The 17,371-nt window shown below is 43.6% G+C and overlaps 1 protein-coding gene across 3 annotated transcripts in view; it reads right to left on the bottom strand.

Annotated features, from left to right (window-relative positions):
* Positions 1–11,430: 11,430 nt before the first annotated feature.
* Positions 11,431–17,371, bottom strand: part of EGFLAM (EGF like, fibronectin type III and laminin G domains) — a 76,125-nt gene continuing 70,184 nt past the window's right edge. For 2 of the 3 annotated variants that reach the window (XM_050913371.1, XM_050913372.1), the window contains exons 21-24: positions 17,188–17,331; positions 14,405–14,488; positions 13,225–13,328; positions 11,431–12,680 (exon numbers count right to left, since the gene is read on the bottom strand). In XM_050913371.1, coding sequence (XP_050769328.1) covers positions 12,526–12,680; positions 13,225–13,328; positions 14,405–14,488; positions 17,188–17,331 — 487 coding nt within the window. In that variant the 3' untranslated portion in view covers positions 11,431–12,525. The remainder of the gene's footprint in view (positions 12,681–13,224; positions 13,329–14,404; positions 14,489–17,187; positions 17,332–17,371) is intronic. The other variant, XM_050913370.1, reaches the window with a different exon arrangement.

Raw genomic sequence — 17,371 nt, forward strand, 5'->3', positions numbered from 1 at the left:
TTGGATGGTCTTTATTGTATTAGCTTTGCCACCTGCTGCCTGGTTGTTCTCCAGTGTCTACCTAACAGGACCTTCTCTACAAATCCTACCTGGGAGTCCAAGGTGGGATTTCTCTAGTGGCAGGGAGAAACCCAAGGAGGTTTTAGTGCCGCTAATTCCACCTCTCCTTTACCAGACATGTGGTGCAAAGAAAGCTTAAATGATGTACATTTGTGTGCTTAAAGGATGCTCAGAACAATGTCTTCTTTGAAAATGCTTGTTTTCATGTATGGATCTCTAGGCAGCTGTAATAGTAACATTTCACTGTGTAAACTTCAGACTGTGGCACACATGAATTCACTAGTTTACAGGAGAAAGTGCTTTCTAACTTACCTGTTCCTTACTGTAAAACAAGTCGTGAGAGGTCAAATGTTAAAGCGCTTGATCGAAAAGAGGTCTCATAAAGTCCTAACCGAATTTTTTTTTTTTTTTTTTTTTAGATTTCAATTTCCCTAGCTACTTTGTGGCTTTTTGAATAAATAAGATGGGGGAGTGGATTTCTAAACAAGATCCCGAAACATATGAGGAGGCTGAATTGGTAAGCTGCTAGTTGTAAAGGTGTGAGAGCAGACCAGGAGGATGGCTAGCTTGGCAGACATTTGATCTCCAACCACATGATCTGGCTATCAAAATAAAACCAAGCACTAGGTTAAACCTAATCGCAGCAACAGATGGTGCAGTTTCAGATGTTGGTATGTCTCTGCCATCTCCATAGAATGAAAATACAGAGGGATTTCAAAACTGACAGAAAGGCAAAACACTAAATAGCATCCAAATCATCATCAGTAACAACTGCCTATGTGTGCCTCCTGGAAGAGTGAACTGTGAAGACAGTAAAAACAGATCTGTCTGCAGACCTGACAGAATGCAAGGTCTGTCTGAAAGTAGACAGATAGGATTCTGCTTTTGAGGCTGAATCTTGGAATTAGCAGAGCTGCGAGAGAAAAGACAGACAGGCAGTGCAAAGAGCTGGTGTCCATCTGTCACCAGACATCACCGCAAGAGAAAGTGTCATGCCTGATCTATTACTGCCTATTATTCAGAACATTAAACTAATACATAAAAGAAAGCAGTTCTGCCCTTTGTGCTTGATAGCTGGGAGGTGGCTATATCCTAATAGTAACAACCCTTTCTCACAATATCTTTTAGAGCAGATTTCTTTTCACTAGTGAAGATTTGGCTTAATGTGTTTATCTCCTAAGATGAATTTTAGATTGTGCTGCCATATGCTTTTAATTGAAAGCAGAAGATGTCAACGGGCAGAGTGTATTGGGTGGGTTTTTTTTTTTTGGGTTTTGGGGTTTTTTATGGAGCAGTCTCTCAATGCAGAGGAGCAATCAGTATTATATGGTGATCCAAACAAGAAAAACCGCTCTGTAGCGGAACAGCTGATCATGAAGAATAACTGTGCTTTCATATAGCTGTGTGTTGCAAGAAACAAAACCAAACTGAAGTTTGAGAGTACTAGCAGTTTTTAATTCGGCAGACTGGAAGCCAGGGCAGCTGCAGAAAACACACAGAGCTCGCAGGGAGCAGCCTAACACCCTTCACAGTGCTCCCACAGTGAATCACTTAAACACAAGCATTACATACTCAGGTTTTCCTTTGTGCTGCTCTTCCTATTCAGTAAAGGCAACAGCATTTTAAATTGCTTCATTTCTTAGTGATTAGGTAGGGGAAAGGTTCACAAATACAGGGTCTGCCTCAATGTTATCCAAGCACTCTCATCTAATTATCCTTTTTTTTTTTTTTTTTAACTTTGAATATTATTTTATTTGACTGGTGTTCTGACTTCCAGGATGTAGGGCAGAAGAGTCCTGTTAATAGCAATGGCTTACCATACACATCATCTTGTATCAGTAGCACTAGAGTGGGGCGAATAGAGGAGAGACACAGGCTTGTGCAGCATATGTAGCATCATTTACTGATGCTTAATGGTTATGAACCAGTAAGCAGTTGTCATTCCACCACTTGAAAGCTCAGCTGCTTCACCTCTGTGGTTTCCTTTGACCTCTTCAGTGCTGCCAGTGAGGACTCCTTTCAAATGCCCATCTGAAATCTTAAGCAGCAAATCCAAATACCAGATGGGTAGTGAGAGGGTGTGTGCTAATTTATTGACCATGTGAAGACACCCCTAGGTGCATGGAGCAGTAAGAATGAGTGACAAGGACTGTCAGGGAATGGACTTGCTTTCTGAGCCCAAGGACATGTTAAACCAGTGAAGCATCTTTAGGAATGTCTTCCATACCAAATTCACTTTCAAAGCATGGTGCTATTTAGCCTCTAAATGCATTGATAACAATTGTAAGACTAAACTTTGGGCTTCAGAAGGGAACATACTCCTTGTACTAGTGCCTTCAAGCTTCCTGGTGAGCCTCTTCAGTCAAATAGATATGAGTGAATCCTTCCCTTGTTTCTGAAAAATGTCTTAGGAAACTTAAAGTATGCATTTCCTAATCAACATTTTCTGAAAGATCTTATTACTTTCTTGAACATCTATTTTGGTTTTGTTCTTTTGACTTTTTGCTTTTTTTCTAGAAAAATAGAAAGTTCAGCTTTTTTAAACAAACAAACAAACAAACAAAAGCCCCAACTTCCAGAAGGGATATGACCAGAAGGGATTGTGTCCAAAACACTGTTACTCCTCTCAGTGCTTCAATCTTCCAGTTGGATCAGCGTTCAGAGATGTAGGGTGTTAATATCAAGCAATTTTCTGAAGCAAATCATCAGTGCTGCTGCTTTTTATTTTTGAGCCATGCCTGTCATATGTGACAATTTGGTTTTGTAATGGGTTTTTGTACTGTTCACTGTATGTGTGGAACATCAGTCACATTTGATGTAACATCATGCACTCTCCTGTTTGACACATTCATTATTTTTGTTGTTCTGACATGTGGGGGGATCTGGGATCTTGGTTTTGTGTGTTAAATTTTGGAATGGTAGATCTGCATGTGAATATACCTCACAGAACTACTAGTTAATATATCAACAAAATAGTAAGCTAATATTACAGGCAGGCAGTGAATTACCTCCCCTGCTATGCAGTGGCTGCATAAGCAGACTTAGGACCCAATGACTGACATTTGCTGTGGTAGCTGTCTTTATTATCTGTAGTTGCTGCTTTCATGGGTAAACCGTTTCCAAAGGGAACCAGTAGCCATGTTGTCTATCACAGCACAATTGGCAAGTGCAGCCATGTTTCTTCATCTTTGGTTTATGTGGGGACCACAGCTTTCCTCTGCTGAGAACACAGCAGCAGCAAGCTCCTGCTGACCTCGAGTTTTAGGCTGCTCTGAAGAGGCATGTTCAAACCGCCTTTTTTTTTTTTTTTTTTTTTTTCCTATTTCTTCTGGGTAAAGCTTAGGGCTGTGGGTTTCCTGTGATCTTGTCCTCCAGGACACTCAGTTGAACATGAATAGTAGCAAAAACAAAGGCAATTGGATGCATTGGAGGGAGAAGGTGTTTGGACATCAGTCTGAAAAGGCAATGAGAAATAATGTGCTCTATTTTTAGACAATTATTGCTTTGTAAATAGAATATTTGTATACCTACAAGTAGATAGAAATATAGTAAAAGAATTTGAACTACATAGGAAAAATGTAACATTTGAAGAATCAGATTGCTAACAAGGCACCACGTACTGTAAATCTATCACAAGCTTCCCATGTAAATAGCATACTTCTGTTCCACCACAGACTTTGATGAAGATTTCAGTGCAAATGGCATTAATATTTTTAACACTAAGAAAAGTCTGAACCCCTTATGCACATATGTGCTTACATCATTATGTACCTAGGTGCATATTGCAGAGGAAGTTAGCTTGCAATTCCCAAAGCGATTTTTTCAGAGCACTGTACTTGAATATATGCCTTCTGAGAAGCAGTTTCATCTAGAGGAAACAGCTGCCATCTGTGCTCCTCCTGACACACTACATGGAGTTTGTGCTGCTGTGCATTAAGTGGTGCCCTGTGTGGCTGATGCTCAGAGATGCTGTTGGCAGTTCGCAAGATTTGTTGTTGGCTTTTTCTTTGCCTTTTCCTTAGCAAGCCTGGAAACACAGTCCCAGACCCCAAATGCCAGACACAGATTCAGAAATGTTGGAGTGTTTAAAAACTAATTTCCTCATGCTTAGGCCTGTCTTAAATTTTTAAATATTTTCTTAGAAGCTGGAAAACAGTTTCTTCCATAACAATTTTCTTTCTCTCCTCCCCCATTTATATAACTCTGGATTTTCCTCAGTGTTTCTAAGATAGCCAGTGTTTGTTTCTTTTTGCATGTTATGCAAACAAACCTCAGATGATATTGGCAGGGGTTTCTGTAACTTTACAAGTTGTCCCAGGGTGCATAACAATACTTTTTCCCCACGAAAATGTCTATTAATTCCTTCGCTTTTACAACAAAAAAAGTCTCAAGAGAACTTCTTATATTTCGGAGGGCAGAGGCTGAGCACCCCAGTGCAGGTGAGCTGGTCTAATGGCATGAGAGGATGGGGTTAATCCTTCTCCAGTCTCACCCTCTTCTTGTGCCAGCACTGCCCAGGTGACTTTGTGGTGCACCAGAGCAGATGGCATCCTTATTTTTTAATGTGTTACCCAAAAGAATCTCTAGGTAGGTTTTTGGATGGTCCCAAATCTGCACTTCGATTGTTTTACATGAAAGCAAGCTCCAGTGGCAGTGTACGCACAACTTCCACAAGACGCTGACGCAAAGGTTCAATACCTTTGCAACTCATTTGGTCTCATGCTGTGCAAAATGTAGTAAGAGTAAAACTTACTGAGTGACAAAGCAAAATGAAATTCTATTAACTCAAAAAATAAAAAAGAAATAGCTCAAGAGGGCAAAGTAATATAGAAACTGGTAAGGTCTCACACTTTTTAGTAGTAATACAATAAAAAAAAGAATCTTGAACATCACTTTGACAATGTTTCCTTAATGTGATTTAAGAGTAGCTTAGGATGAACAACATCTTTATGCTTCATAGCATGTCAGAAAACTTTGTAAAGCAGGGGATAGCCAAAAAAGAAGATAACTGAATCGACTCGTGTCTGAAATCCTACTCAAAGGTAACAGTAATTTGAACTTTGATCCTGTTGTGGTGCACAGAACAGAGAGCTGGTGGATTCATAAGGTCACCTGAAAAAAAAAAACCACATGTTGTATTATAATACTGTAACTTTTAAAATATATACTGTGAACAGCTTCAATGTTTTTTTTAGCTCTTTTTATACCATATTTTTTACAGCATAAATAATTTGTTTAGAGATGTTTTTATGTTCTGTTTTTACAAGTATTTTAATGGACTTTCACTAATACTAGTGAAAATATTGTTTGCCAATTTGAAATAGTCATCTACAGAAATTAGTTCTGAGAATAAATCAATAATCAGCTGACAAATAGTCTTCCTAACACACTAAATCTAATCAGTCATTTAACATATTTCTGTTGCTGAATGATACTGAAGTCTTCCAGCTTCCAAATCTGTTATTGAAAAAATATTTCTTTCACAACTTAAGCAAAATCATCACAAGGCACTTCAATGAAATTGTAGCATACCAAGTAAATTACTTGATTCAACATTTTGAATCAATATTTATTAGCTAAGCAATTAAACAAATGCATGCTTGAAAAAGGAAGCATGGGATCATGTTGGGGAAATAATATTCCAGTGTGGCAGATGACATTTAAGACTAACCTAACACTAAGATACCAACTTTGCATACATTTTAAACCTAGTTTGCTTGGCTGTTGTAACTCCTGTTGTATTGCTTGGATGTCTAAAAATACGTATGTATTTAACAATTTTACCATAGTATTGCCATGGAATTTAATAAATATATTTTCTTACACTCTTAAATGTTTTGTTATTCCTTGCTTGCATGTTTATTTTTAAGTAAGAGTTAAATTCTGCTCGTGCTCCAGTACAAAACAGAGTTATTTTAACTTTGTGCCAGAGTAAATAACCACAGGATCTGGCAAGCATAGCCTAGGCTTCTTGATCGGCAGAGCGGGTAGTAACGCTGGTATTCTCTGAGCAGCTTCTCCAAAGCACAGCATGCCATAGTGTATACATACATGGTTCACTGAAGCCCTCCTGTTCCTGCCATGCAATGTGATGATAGGAAGAAGGCCAGTGTGACTTACCCATGTCTCCCCAGCATATGGCTCTAACGCAGCTGGGGTTTTGAGATGTGATTTCTCTGCAGGCTTGGACTGAGGGCTTGCAGAGATGAGCAGCCAGAGGCTCTCTGGTGGACAGGTATGTGTGGTGAACATCCCTATTCCAGGATGAAGGACATAGCAGCAGGAAGAAGGGGCCCAGGCTGTGCGCTGTGGGGTTGTTTGGGTGACATAGGACACTTTCTCAGTGTGTTTTAGTGGAATGGAGATGATCAACTTCTATGGTGGTTGTAACATGGGCCTTATGTTTGAGGCCGTTATTCACACATTTGTTGTCCTAGCAACAGCCAAGGAATTTTGTGCTGAGCTAACCACAGCATCTGAACTAGGGAGTGACCACAGGCTTAGCAGTGTGCAGACAGACAGGTGCCACATCACAGTATGTCATGTGAAGCCATCGTTGCGTGGTGGCACTGTGCTCTCTCCATCTCCTCAGAGGCAGTCTCGAAAGTTGAGAGTCAATTCCTTGTCTCACAATAACAGGTTGGTGCAGCTTATTGGGATAACACCAGCTAGCAGGATGTGTGAGCTCCACTGAGCACTGGGGAGGTGCGGGATCAAGGGATTAAGTCCTTTAAGCAGTACAAAGACTGCAACATGTAGAGCTGTGGAAATGAGGAAAGGCTTCAATTGTTCCAAAGGTGAAATCCCAATAGCTGCTCTCTCAAGCCCTGTGACTGCTTTGGCCAGTGCAGGAATACCAGGGATGAGTTCAAGACAGGTCTCGCTCCATCATCTGGACCTCAGGTTTAAAGAAGTGGAAGGATGATGGTTTGCAATATCTTCTGAAGAGTTCAGCAGTTGTTCAGATATAGCTCATTCAAAACTTGGTAAAACCAGCCTGTTGGGTTTGGTATTTAACACAGCTCAGGGACAGCTGGGGCTCACCATGCGTTGGCATGGAGGTACTCATGCAACAGCAGCACCTGAGGAACATGGAAGTAGCAGGTTTCTTTGCAGGGACAGAGCTGTGCTAAGTCCACAGAGGATGCAGACCAGTTAGCCTGGGCTGTGCTTTGCCACTGCAGAGCAAACGTGCGAGAGCAGCTGAGAGCTTTGGCCCTTGGAGACGCGAGGTGGGTCTGACCCCTCTGGGACACCACTGTCTCTGCCCTAGTGCAAGATGCTCAGCTGCGGCGAATGGCCCGCCATGTGCCTTGTCCCACATGCACGGTCTGGGTGTGGGTTACACAGGTGCATAGCTCACGCCTGTGTGGATTTACCCCCAGGGTGGGGCATTGTTTCTAGTCACTAACCAGCACAGAAATCCGTTACTGACGATATCCTGCTGTGTCGCATTTACAAATACAGCCACTATAGATAAAATACCTCAAGCCAGTTGTGAGCTAGAACTTTTAATTTTGGATGCATTTATGTGGTACCTGGGAACTATAAATACAGGTACTTCTACAAATTAATTAAAATCACAGAGCCAAGAGGAGTCTCAGTTTCACGTAGTGTTGCGCCTTTGAAGAAAATAAGTTGTGCTACAAAAACACACAGACCGAGTTTGAAGGTTGGATAATGACAGTGTGCTTGGACTACCCCGTTTTTCACCATCAGGACGAGGGTGGAGAGAGGACTCAAACAGTCAGTATTTCCTGGCCTTGTTCCAGCATGTATTGTTATCTTTTGCTTAACTCTCCTCTGTGCTGTCAACGCTATCTGCTCCTAACGCGACACTGACTGTAGCATTAGCATCCAGTGTTTCCTCGCATTTGCAACTGCAAAAAGTTATTCTCAACACATAAATAAAGATTACAGAGTCCCTGTGTACGAGGCATTTGTTAGTGCTTAAAAAAACACTGTGTTTTGGTAAGAGCAATCAGAAATTCAAATGAAAACTGCCTAAACATGATGATAAATTGGTGATTTCATTTTTGAATTCTGCTTTGTTGACACCAACATTAAAAGCTGTAGCGAGGAAAAAAATGGAAATGAGAAGCTGTAAAGAAAATACTAAATATTGCCTCTCAGGTGTCTTCAACAGACAGAAAAATTGAGGAAAATTGCACCATGTCCAGAAAAAATGACCACATATGCTGCCGCTATTGCCACTAGAAACTATTTAAGGGTCTCCAAACAAAAAAAAAGGTTGGAAAGCCACTGGTTTGTGAGCGTGAACTTGGAGTGTCCTTGCTCAGCAGCCCCATTTCTTCCACGCTGTCCCCATACGGTGCACCAGTACTACATACAGTTGCTGGAAAATATGACCTGTGGGGACTCCTGTTGAAAGAACCGACACCGCTGTTTTCCTAGAAAGGAAGATTGAGGAAAGCTTAAAAAAAAAATAGCGGGGGAGAGGAACAACGTCATCTTTGTCCTGTGCACAATAAACAAAGAAAAATGCTCTGACAGCGAACGGATATTCGAGAGAAATAAGGGCAGTCAGTCGCAGTGCTGCCAGGCAGTCTCCGTTGCAGGGGGTTTGGGAAGAGGGCATTCACACACAGGTCGGGTCCTGTCCATGGGGGTGGAAAGCCAGACCTGGCAGAGCTGTGGCGACCGCAGGTGCCGGCCAGGCTGTTACTCATGTGTGAGACGCCCGAGTGCAGGGGCGGGGACACATCATTGTCCGACGAGGGGACCGGGGGTGCTCGGGGTGACTCACACTGATGGAAAAATGCAGTGGGAGGCAGGGATGCGCTTGCTGGAGCAGGCAATGCCCCAACAACTCGGACATCAGAGTAAGGTGTTGCTTTCGAGAAGGGAAAACCCCACTGTGTGTACACACACACCCCAAGAAATAAAATGCTGATAAAAAGATGCATCTGACTGACGGGATGTGGCTGCTGCTCTCCATGAGTAAACCACAGCTGCATTTTATCTAGTCCCTTAAAGTGAGATTTGCCCCTTGAGGGGTGATGGTGCCGTGAAGGGAGCTGCATGTGCAGAGCTGGAACAATGCATTTCCCACCTGGCTTATTTTGCATCAACAGAATGAAAACGTTTTCTCAAAAGCAAAGCCTGGCTGACAAAATAGTAACTTTGAACAGACACCTGTCACAGGCTAATGCACCAGCGGGGAATGGGCAGCTTCCCAAGTGGAGGGGGATGTCTTTTGGGATTAAAGTGGAAAATTAGAAAGCAAGCTAACAACTGCAATTTTAGGAAGGGGATTAAATTGCAAAGAGAGGTACAAGCACCTGGGACTGCTGGCTTCATTGCCGGTTTGCACAGATACCTACTGCAAAAAGGACTCGGCTCTGTCAACGTGCAAGAGCTCATCCTGCAGCAGCACCAGGGTCATACCAAGCATCTGATATGAGCCGAGCAATAAATAATGTGATTAATAAACAGCCTCTGAGACAGTGAGTAGCACATCCAGGCCAGTTCCTGGGAAAATGACTAAGCACTCTGCCATGCACTGTCCGCCTTTCCCCTCTCCTTCCCTTGCCCAGCATCAGGGGGTAGGGGGTGGCCTAGCCTCCACATCTGGTCAGATGTTCCTGAGTTTCTGGCACCTTGCTCAGGGGACAGAAAATTCCTGCTCAGCCTCTTGAGTGGAAACCCCTTCCTCTCACCCAGCCCGAAGCTTCACCAGGGAGACTGGAGATGTGGATGTGGGATGATTCCCTCTTCAGAAGTTTCTCAGACTATCTTTAAAAGGATGCAGAAAGGATTTTTTTTTTTTTTCTTTTTTTTTCCTTTAAAAGATTCAAACCCCACAGCATCTTTGCTATTCCCCTCTGCCTGGCCGGCACCACGCAGTTGTGCTGCTCGTTCTCAGTCTACGCCGCAGTGGGGTGATGCCGCCAGCTCCGAATTCCCACGCGGTGACATGCACAGTTGGAAACAGGCATTTGGGGAGCTGCCGTTTGTTGCTCTTCTTTTTCCACAACAACAACGGAGGTATTTTCTACCCGCTCCCCCCCTACCCTGTGTTTCAAAGAGTAGCTTTTGTTCTGGAGAATTATCGCCTTGTACAAAAACGCCTGTTATTCTGCAGTAAATTATCTTAAAATAGAGACCTCTCCCACCAGATGTTTGTCTTGGAGTCGCTCTCCAAACCCTGCAAGAGAAATGAAAGGATGGGAAAGGCGAGGCACATGTGACAGAGCAGAGGCTGATGCCATTTCTGGACCGGTGTTGTCCCCCGTCACCAGCAGCACAGCAGGTCCCCAGGACTCGGGGTACAGCCAGCCAGATGTCCCTACCCTGCGCTAGGTCAGGACAGGTCACTACCATCTGGGAAACCCCTCAAGCTCATAAAACGTGAGTCTTCCCTCTCCAGCAGCCAGCGGCTGAGACGCAGCCCGAGCGCGGGCTGTGTCTGGCCACTGCCGCAGGGCTGCTGCAGTGAGCAGCCAGCAACACCTTCAGCCTCCAGAGGTTTTAGTTTTTACCCGTTTTCAAACTCTGCACATTTCCCTTTACATCCCATGGCATCAAATTCCATTTACTTTCATTTTAAAGCCACATCTTGATCATACATACTTTATCCTGCTTTCTCCCAACCATGCACAGGTTTCTCTCTCCCCATGGAGCTCTCTGAGCCAAACAAAACTTTGCTTCTCCTGGAGGAGAGCCATGAGTGTCTCCAGTTCCTCTGCAAGCTGCCCATGTCTTCTACAGACAGTTTTTCTGAAGTGTGATTTGAACAGGGGGCAGAGCACACGTGCACGTTACATGCTGGCACCACCATGTATTTTTCTGTTTCTTTCTAACAAACAAGTGCCTGTATTTGGTTTTGACCACTGCTGCCGTATCTACAAGGAGCGCAAGATCTTTCACCTAAGTGATTAGGGTGTCCCTTTCAGCATGCATGAGAGGAGCTGGGGTCTCCTTGGCGGTTATTTGCATGTGCCATTATCTAATACCAGCTATTTTTTCCACTCGAGCCTGCAGCTGCTCACAGTCACCTGTAGGTGGGACAAGTCCCGGGAACGTGTTTTAGCTCCCAGGCAGCCGGGAGCACCCTGGGCACAGCAAAAATGCAGCAGAAACCTCCATGATCTCCATTGCTTTTGCCACATCAGGTCGTTTTAACTCACAGGCATTCAGATGAGCATGCGCCGCTGAGGAGGTTTGTGCTTCTCCCGCTGCTGGCACATGGCGAGCTGTGGGGCGCCTTGCTGCACGGTGGGTCTCTCTTCTCCCCCCTGATGGCTCACTGATCCGCTTCGAACAAAGAGTTAAGGAAGAAAAATCTCCAGGCTATGAAATTCTGGACCATTTCCTTAGTGTCTCGACAGCACTCTGTTCGCCTGCGTAAATTACAGTTTGGCAATCAAGGTTGCATAAGTGTTGGTCCAGTGCCTAGAAAATATTTTATTTTAAGAGGACGGTGTGCACCAAGGTATCTATCTTGCACATCCCTTTTCTCATTTTTCAGCAAAAAAAAAAAAGTGATTTATAATACCACAGTAGCAAGCATTTGCTCTTTTTTTCCTAATCTTTTAATCTGTTTAAGCCAGGAAAGCTTCATAATGTACAATTCTAAACTGTCAAAATTTACAAAACAAAAAGAGTCAGATTTAAAACTGATCATAACTCACAAATATCCCCACCAAAACTGTATAATATAGACAGTAAGCCTCCTGTATAACAAATTTAAACCACATTGCTATTTTTAGGAAAGTGTGCAAAGAGCTAATTGTATAGTACACCTAAATGTTAAAAGTTATACCATGTAAGCAGGTCTGCTGCAGCTATAAAAAATATACAAGTAAAAAATTACTTCTACAAAATTGGTTCATTGGCTTTGTTGCTTGTAATAAAAAAGTAGACTTTAAGAACTATCCCCTTCAACAAGCAACAACATTTTGAAACCAGTCACTGTAGCTGTTATTTACACAAGATGAAATATAATTTAGCTAAATCAGAGAGTGGTAAGGAGAACTGCTTGTTCCGGGACATACATTTGAATGCATAGATACACTGCCTGATGCTGTATTTGTTGAACAGCACAGTCATTGTACCACTGCAGGGCGGGATGAATGCAGGTGTTTCAAGACTGCTTTCTCTGATATTACAAAAGATAACCTAAGGACCAAAACACAGTCATTGAGCTACTCATAACATCACACATTTCTTTGCCGTTTGCACCAAAGCACAACCTTTAGCATTTACTAAACACTTAACAGGTAGAGGGACGCTTCATACACAAAATACTCGGTTTGGTTTGGTCAGGAAAGGAGAGGAAAGGAGAGGGAAAAATGTTCTTTCTTTTTTTCGAGTTTCCCTTTGGCTCTGTCACCTTCCCAGATGGTGAACGTGGGCCAGCTGTAGAGGGCTGTGGCAGCCAGCTCGCACTCAGCCACACACACAAGCACACGATGGGTCCTCGGCACCGGGATTTCTCTCTTGTCACTTGGTCCCACACGTGTTGATGTTCTTCCCATCGGCGGCATCCTCCACCAGCGCGATGTGGTAATCGGTTGAAAGTGTGAGGTGGGAGATGCAGCCCACCAGGCCCCGCATGTACTGCCTGTTTGTGTGCAGGGCTATTTCCTTCATGCCACCTGGGGGAAAGGCAGAGATGAGGAACTCTTCACTGACACGGGTGTCTGCTCCTGCTTGGCAGACTGCACACCCAGTGACACCATTAGCCTTCCTAGCGCACCTCAGAAGTGAATTTTAATTTACAGGATGGTCTGTGTTTTTTAAATACAGCTTTTAAGCACTTGAAAGTACAGAGGGGATAAGCAGGACATAATAAACAAGGACGCTAATTATTTACTGCAGAAATTGTAGCATCAGTAAGAGCTGAATAAGCTTGTGCCCAGATTCCCACTAAGGTGCGGGCTTTGCAGCTGCCACTCACTGTTTCTCTATGTACCTGCTGGGGGTACCACAGTGCACCCCATGGTGCTGGTCCCTCCTCCTACCAGTCACCCCCATCCCACCCAGAGAGGCCTTCCCACAAAAACCAGGCTGTGGAGGACCAGAGGCTGCTGTGTGAAGCCTTCACCGTGAGATGGACGGAGCTGGGATGCCCTGCCTTGCAGCCAACCTCACAAACACAAAAGTGCGTCTGGGTCCTGAATGTGAACGGTGAGCACTCACCTACATAGAGATCTCCATTGATGTTTAACTGCCTCATCTTCCCAGGAGATTTACCGGTCCTGGCACCGTAATCGTCCACAGTTACTTTGCCAGATTGTCCATCCCTGAAATGAAAAACAAACCACTCTCATGCATCCAGCCTACAACCAGGAGGGAGGAAGGGCAGCAGCTTCTCCCCCTTGCCAGGAGACCAGGGCGACTCAGTGCTCGGCAGGGTTCACAGCAAAGGCTTGGGACTGATGTTGGGGAGCCCCACAGACAGCAGCATGCTACAGCAATCCAGACCCTTCAAGGTGTTTTTTTTCCAGGGACTAAGATGTCAGAGACCTGCAAAGGGTGTGGGGGACATTTGTAGAGGAGAAAAAAACTGGGAAAGAAGTAAATTGCACAGCTGGGGAGAGGAGAGGATGGACAGGTTCTGACGCGTTGTTAAAAATCAGATGTAATATAAAAAATAAACAGCAGATGCTTCAACAGAAGGGAAGAAATAGGCAAGCTAAGGTAAAACATACCTATAAGCAGATTTGTTTCTTACTAGAGCTTTTAGGCCACTTCCATTTTATATATGGTCAATAACCGCATTGACAGAAGAGCCACTTAATGGCTCCTATTCTCACTGAATTTGGTAACAAGTAGTGCTAATGTCAGCCTGCAATTTCCAGGGAACCAACATCTCATGAAGAGAGGGATGTGTGCTTTCCCTGCTGGGCACACTTGCCTCCCATGAGGTAATGAGTTATAAATATGAGTTATATATACACTGCAAGATGTCTGCACCTCCTCCAAATAGAAAAAGTACGCATACACTGTCCATGCTGAAGTGCTTGTGCCAGCCCGCAAAATGCTCACTAGGGAATTTCAAAATGCAGACATTAAAGAAAAAGACTCTTAACCCAAATGGTATGGGTTTAATAGAATGTCTGTCACAGCCCCAGAATAGCCCTGCGTGACTTTGGCAGCCTGCCTTGAGCTGTGCTGAGTTGGCACTGTCACCTCTAATACAATAATCTTTGTGTACATCGTCCTGAAACAGCCAAGTTGCTAACAGTTCAACTCCAAAGCGATGTGAGAGCATGGAGCCGCAGTGATTCACACCCGACCAGCATCCAGACATGACAGCCAGCACCTTTAATGGCAGGGCGGCTCCAAAACGCCTCCCAGATGAAGTGAGGCCACTTACCGAACAGCCTTGACTCTGTGCCATCGGCCATCGCTGAAAGAGCCATTCACCGTGATGGAAGCAATGCCACTGCCCAAATTGTAGCTACAATTAAAAAAAAATTAAAATGTTACTGCCTCCCTTGCAAAGACCGGCTGCCTGCCAAATTGCTCAGACGTCCTTACTCTGTGCCCCACCTCCTCAGGCCCCAGAGCTCCCCTTATGGCTCAGACTCCGGGGGGACCGGTGGAGTCCTTTGGAAGCCCAGCAGCAATGCACATATTTTGCAAAGTTAGGCTCATGGAGCAACAGGCAAAACTCCCTCCCGCCCAGGTCAGAGTGGGTATCATCACCACCATCCCATGGAGCAAGAAGGGGCCTCTGCATGGCAGTTTGTCCCCGAAACAGGAGGTTATGAAGGCCAATGACCTACAGACCTTTGGCCTAAAGGGAGAGAGCAGTGGGAGGCTGCAAACATGGTTAATAAATAAATTATTACAAAAGCAAATAAGCACACAACCTGTAACAGATCTACAAATCATCTGAATTATAGGGAAGGTTGAGACGTGATGTTAGAAAGGATGAAGCCTAATAAACAAAATCATGAAGTTCCCTGCTTCAGTTGCAGCTCTGATTGTTTCTTTTTGTTTGCTGCTACTAAAATTACTCAGCAGACATAATGTCCCCATCATGTTTACACTTCAGGCATCTTAATTTCTGGGTCCCAGAAATCTGGGCCAACCTTCATGAAGGGGAAGTAGATGCTACAACGCAGTGAGCTGTTGGGTGCTCAGCTGCCTAAATAAGCAGGATGAATTAGCCTGAGCCAGCCGCTGCTGGTCTTCAGCCTGTACCAAGCTAGAGAGATTAAAGCCAACATTATCATCTCTTCAAAAAAGGCTGAACCTGGAATTAAGTCCACGGACAGGGTTAGGTACTTAAGAACAGCATGTTAAGTCATGAGCTGCCCAGAGCAAAACAGTTGTCCTAAATTTGACTCCTCCACAGAGGTTTAAGTGAGTCTCAAACAAGCATCTCCTTTTACACAGGATGCAGATACCAGTCTCGGTCCTACAGAAGGATGTGGGTGTTCAGGATTGTATCTAAGCGTTAGACCTTTGGTTACAAAAATGCAATTCATATCCCTAATGAATGCGGATCCCCTACAAAAGTGATATAAACTTCTACAGAAGCAGGGAGCAACAGAAAGGCTTTACAGCAGCAGTTACACTGTACAAGGAACCTACTCTCCTAGGCCATAGAAAATGGGAAAGAAAAGGTACATCTTGAATTTCAAACTGGACCAGAACACAGATATCTAATTTTGGGCTGGAGGAAAATACTTCTGACCAATTCATAGCCCTGCTATTCTCCTGACCTCACCTCTCAAAAGGTGGAAAAGTAGCATGAGGATCACTCTTTCTGAAAGAAGACGATACTTTTTTTTTCTGCATTTGTCCTTTCACCATCTTCTTCAGTGCTCCCTTTCAGTATGCAGTGATTGTTTATGAGAGTTTTAATTTGGGATCTTAATTTTTCACCTTCCTAAATGTGTGTGGAAGCTACAGATATTTCAATAAAATTCAGCTGTTTTGGTCTAAAACCTTTGTGTATCTTCATCTCTGGGGACAGCAACAACCCTAATAAAAATGCACTGTGCCTAGAAAACAGACAAAATAGACTGGCCACTTACTAGCATGCATCTTGGAAAGACAGGCTCTCCCAAAGACATTTAAAAAATGCACCATTTCTGCAGAGTCAGTTCCTTGCTTATAAAACAATGAGGAAACTAAGAGTTTTTGCAGTTAACCACAGAAAATCACATAAAAAAGCTTAAAAGAAATTAATTTAAACAGAAATGTGCAACTTGATTATGCATCCATGGTAGCAAACAACAACCAGGTAAGTCGAGTAAAAGATAACTTCAAATTAGCTTAAATGATTAACAAAATCTTTGTCATTTAATCAACAGTGTCTCACAACAATCCATAATAATGATGGCATTTGTAGTTTGCTACAATATTTGTTCAATAGCTAGCAAATTTGTTCAATATTTGTGTTACACAACCTAAAAGGGGACCATGAGGAAAGATAGGGCTTTCAAAAGGCAGGAGTCCCAAAAAAGCACCATGCAAAAAGTTGCACGGAGTCTGCCTAAGTGTCTGCAAGGAAGAAAGCCATTCTAGAGAGAGAACATGAGTTCAGCCCAACATTTCCTAACACTCCCGAATTTCAGCTTTTTGACAGTAATATTATTTGTTTCTTAAATAAGTGGTTCTGTGGATAGTGGCAATAACAAAGCCTGGTGACAGCTGGGTTTGTGTCACAGGGTTGGATATTTGGGGTTTGAGAAGGTGGAGCTCTGCTCCCATGCGCACTCTCTGGTGAAGAGTGAGCCTGCAGTGAGCACGTATGTCAGCAGGGATTTTCCTTGGCCCCGGCTCTCTCTGCAAATCCCACACCTGCTCTGCTTAACTGAGATGGCAAGTGCTTCAAGAAGTATGGGAGGAGTTACTGACAGTACTCGTACCCTCATAAGGTGACTTTTAGCAAATCACATTAAAAACCAGATGTTTTAAAAATTGGGAGGGAGGGAGGCAGTGGAATGATGCAAAGCTTGCAGCACATTACTTCTTCAACTCACATCCTTTCCCAGACAACAACGGGACCCATCACTGAACAAAACCTTGAGGATGTAATTGTCTCACAGTATACCAAAGGACAAGCGCACAGGATGTCTTGTGGCAATTCCTTCAAGCCCTGAGTGTACTGCGTGCAACACAAATAAGGGAGAGAAAGTTTACCTGAATATTAATGCTCCTTCTTGAAGGCCTAGAGAAATGAAATCACTGTTAGGTCGCATGGGACTGTCGCCCCTCCACATCAAAAGACCTTCCTTCATTGTGGTTTTAAACCTCATGAATACATTCGTTCTTGATCCTGATACCCTGTTTAATGTAGAAGAAGGAAATAACAGTAAAATATTGA

The sequence above is a fragment of the Gymnogyps californianus genome, chromosome Z (genome assembly GCF_018139145.2).
Source record: "Gymnogyps californianus isolate 813 chromosome Z, ASM1813914v2, whole genome shotgun sequence".
NCBI lineage: Eukaryota > Metazoa > Chordata > Aves > Accipitriformes > Cathartidae > Gymnogyps > Gymnogyps californianus.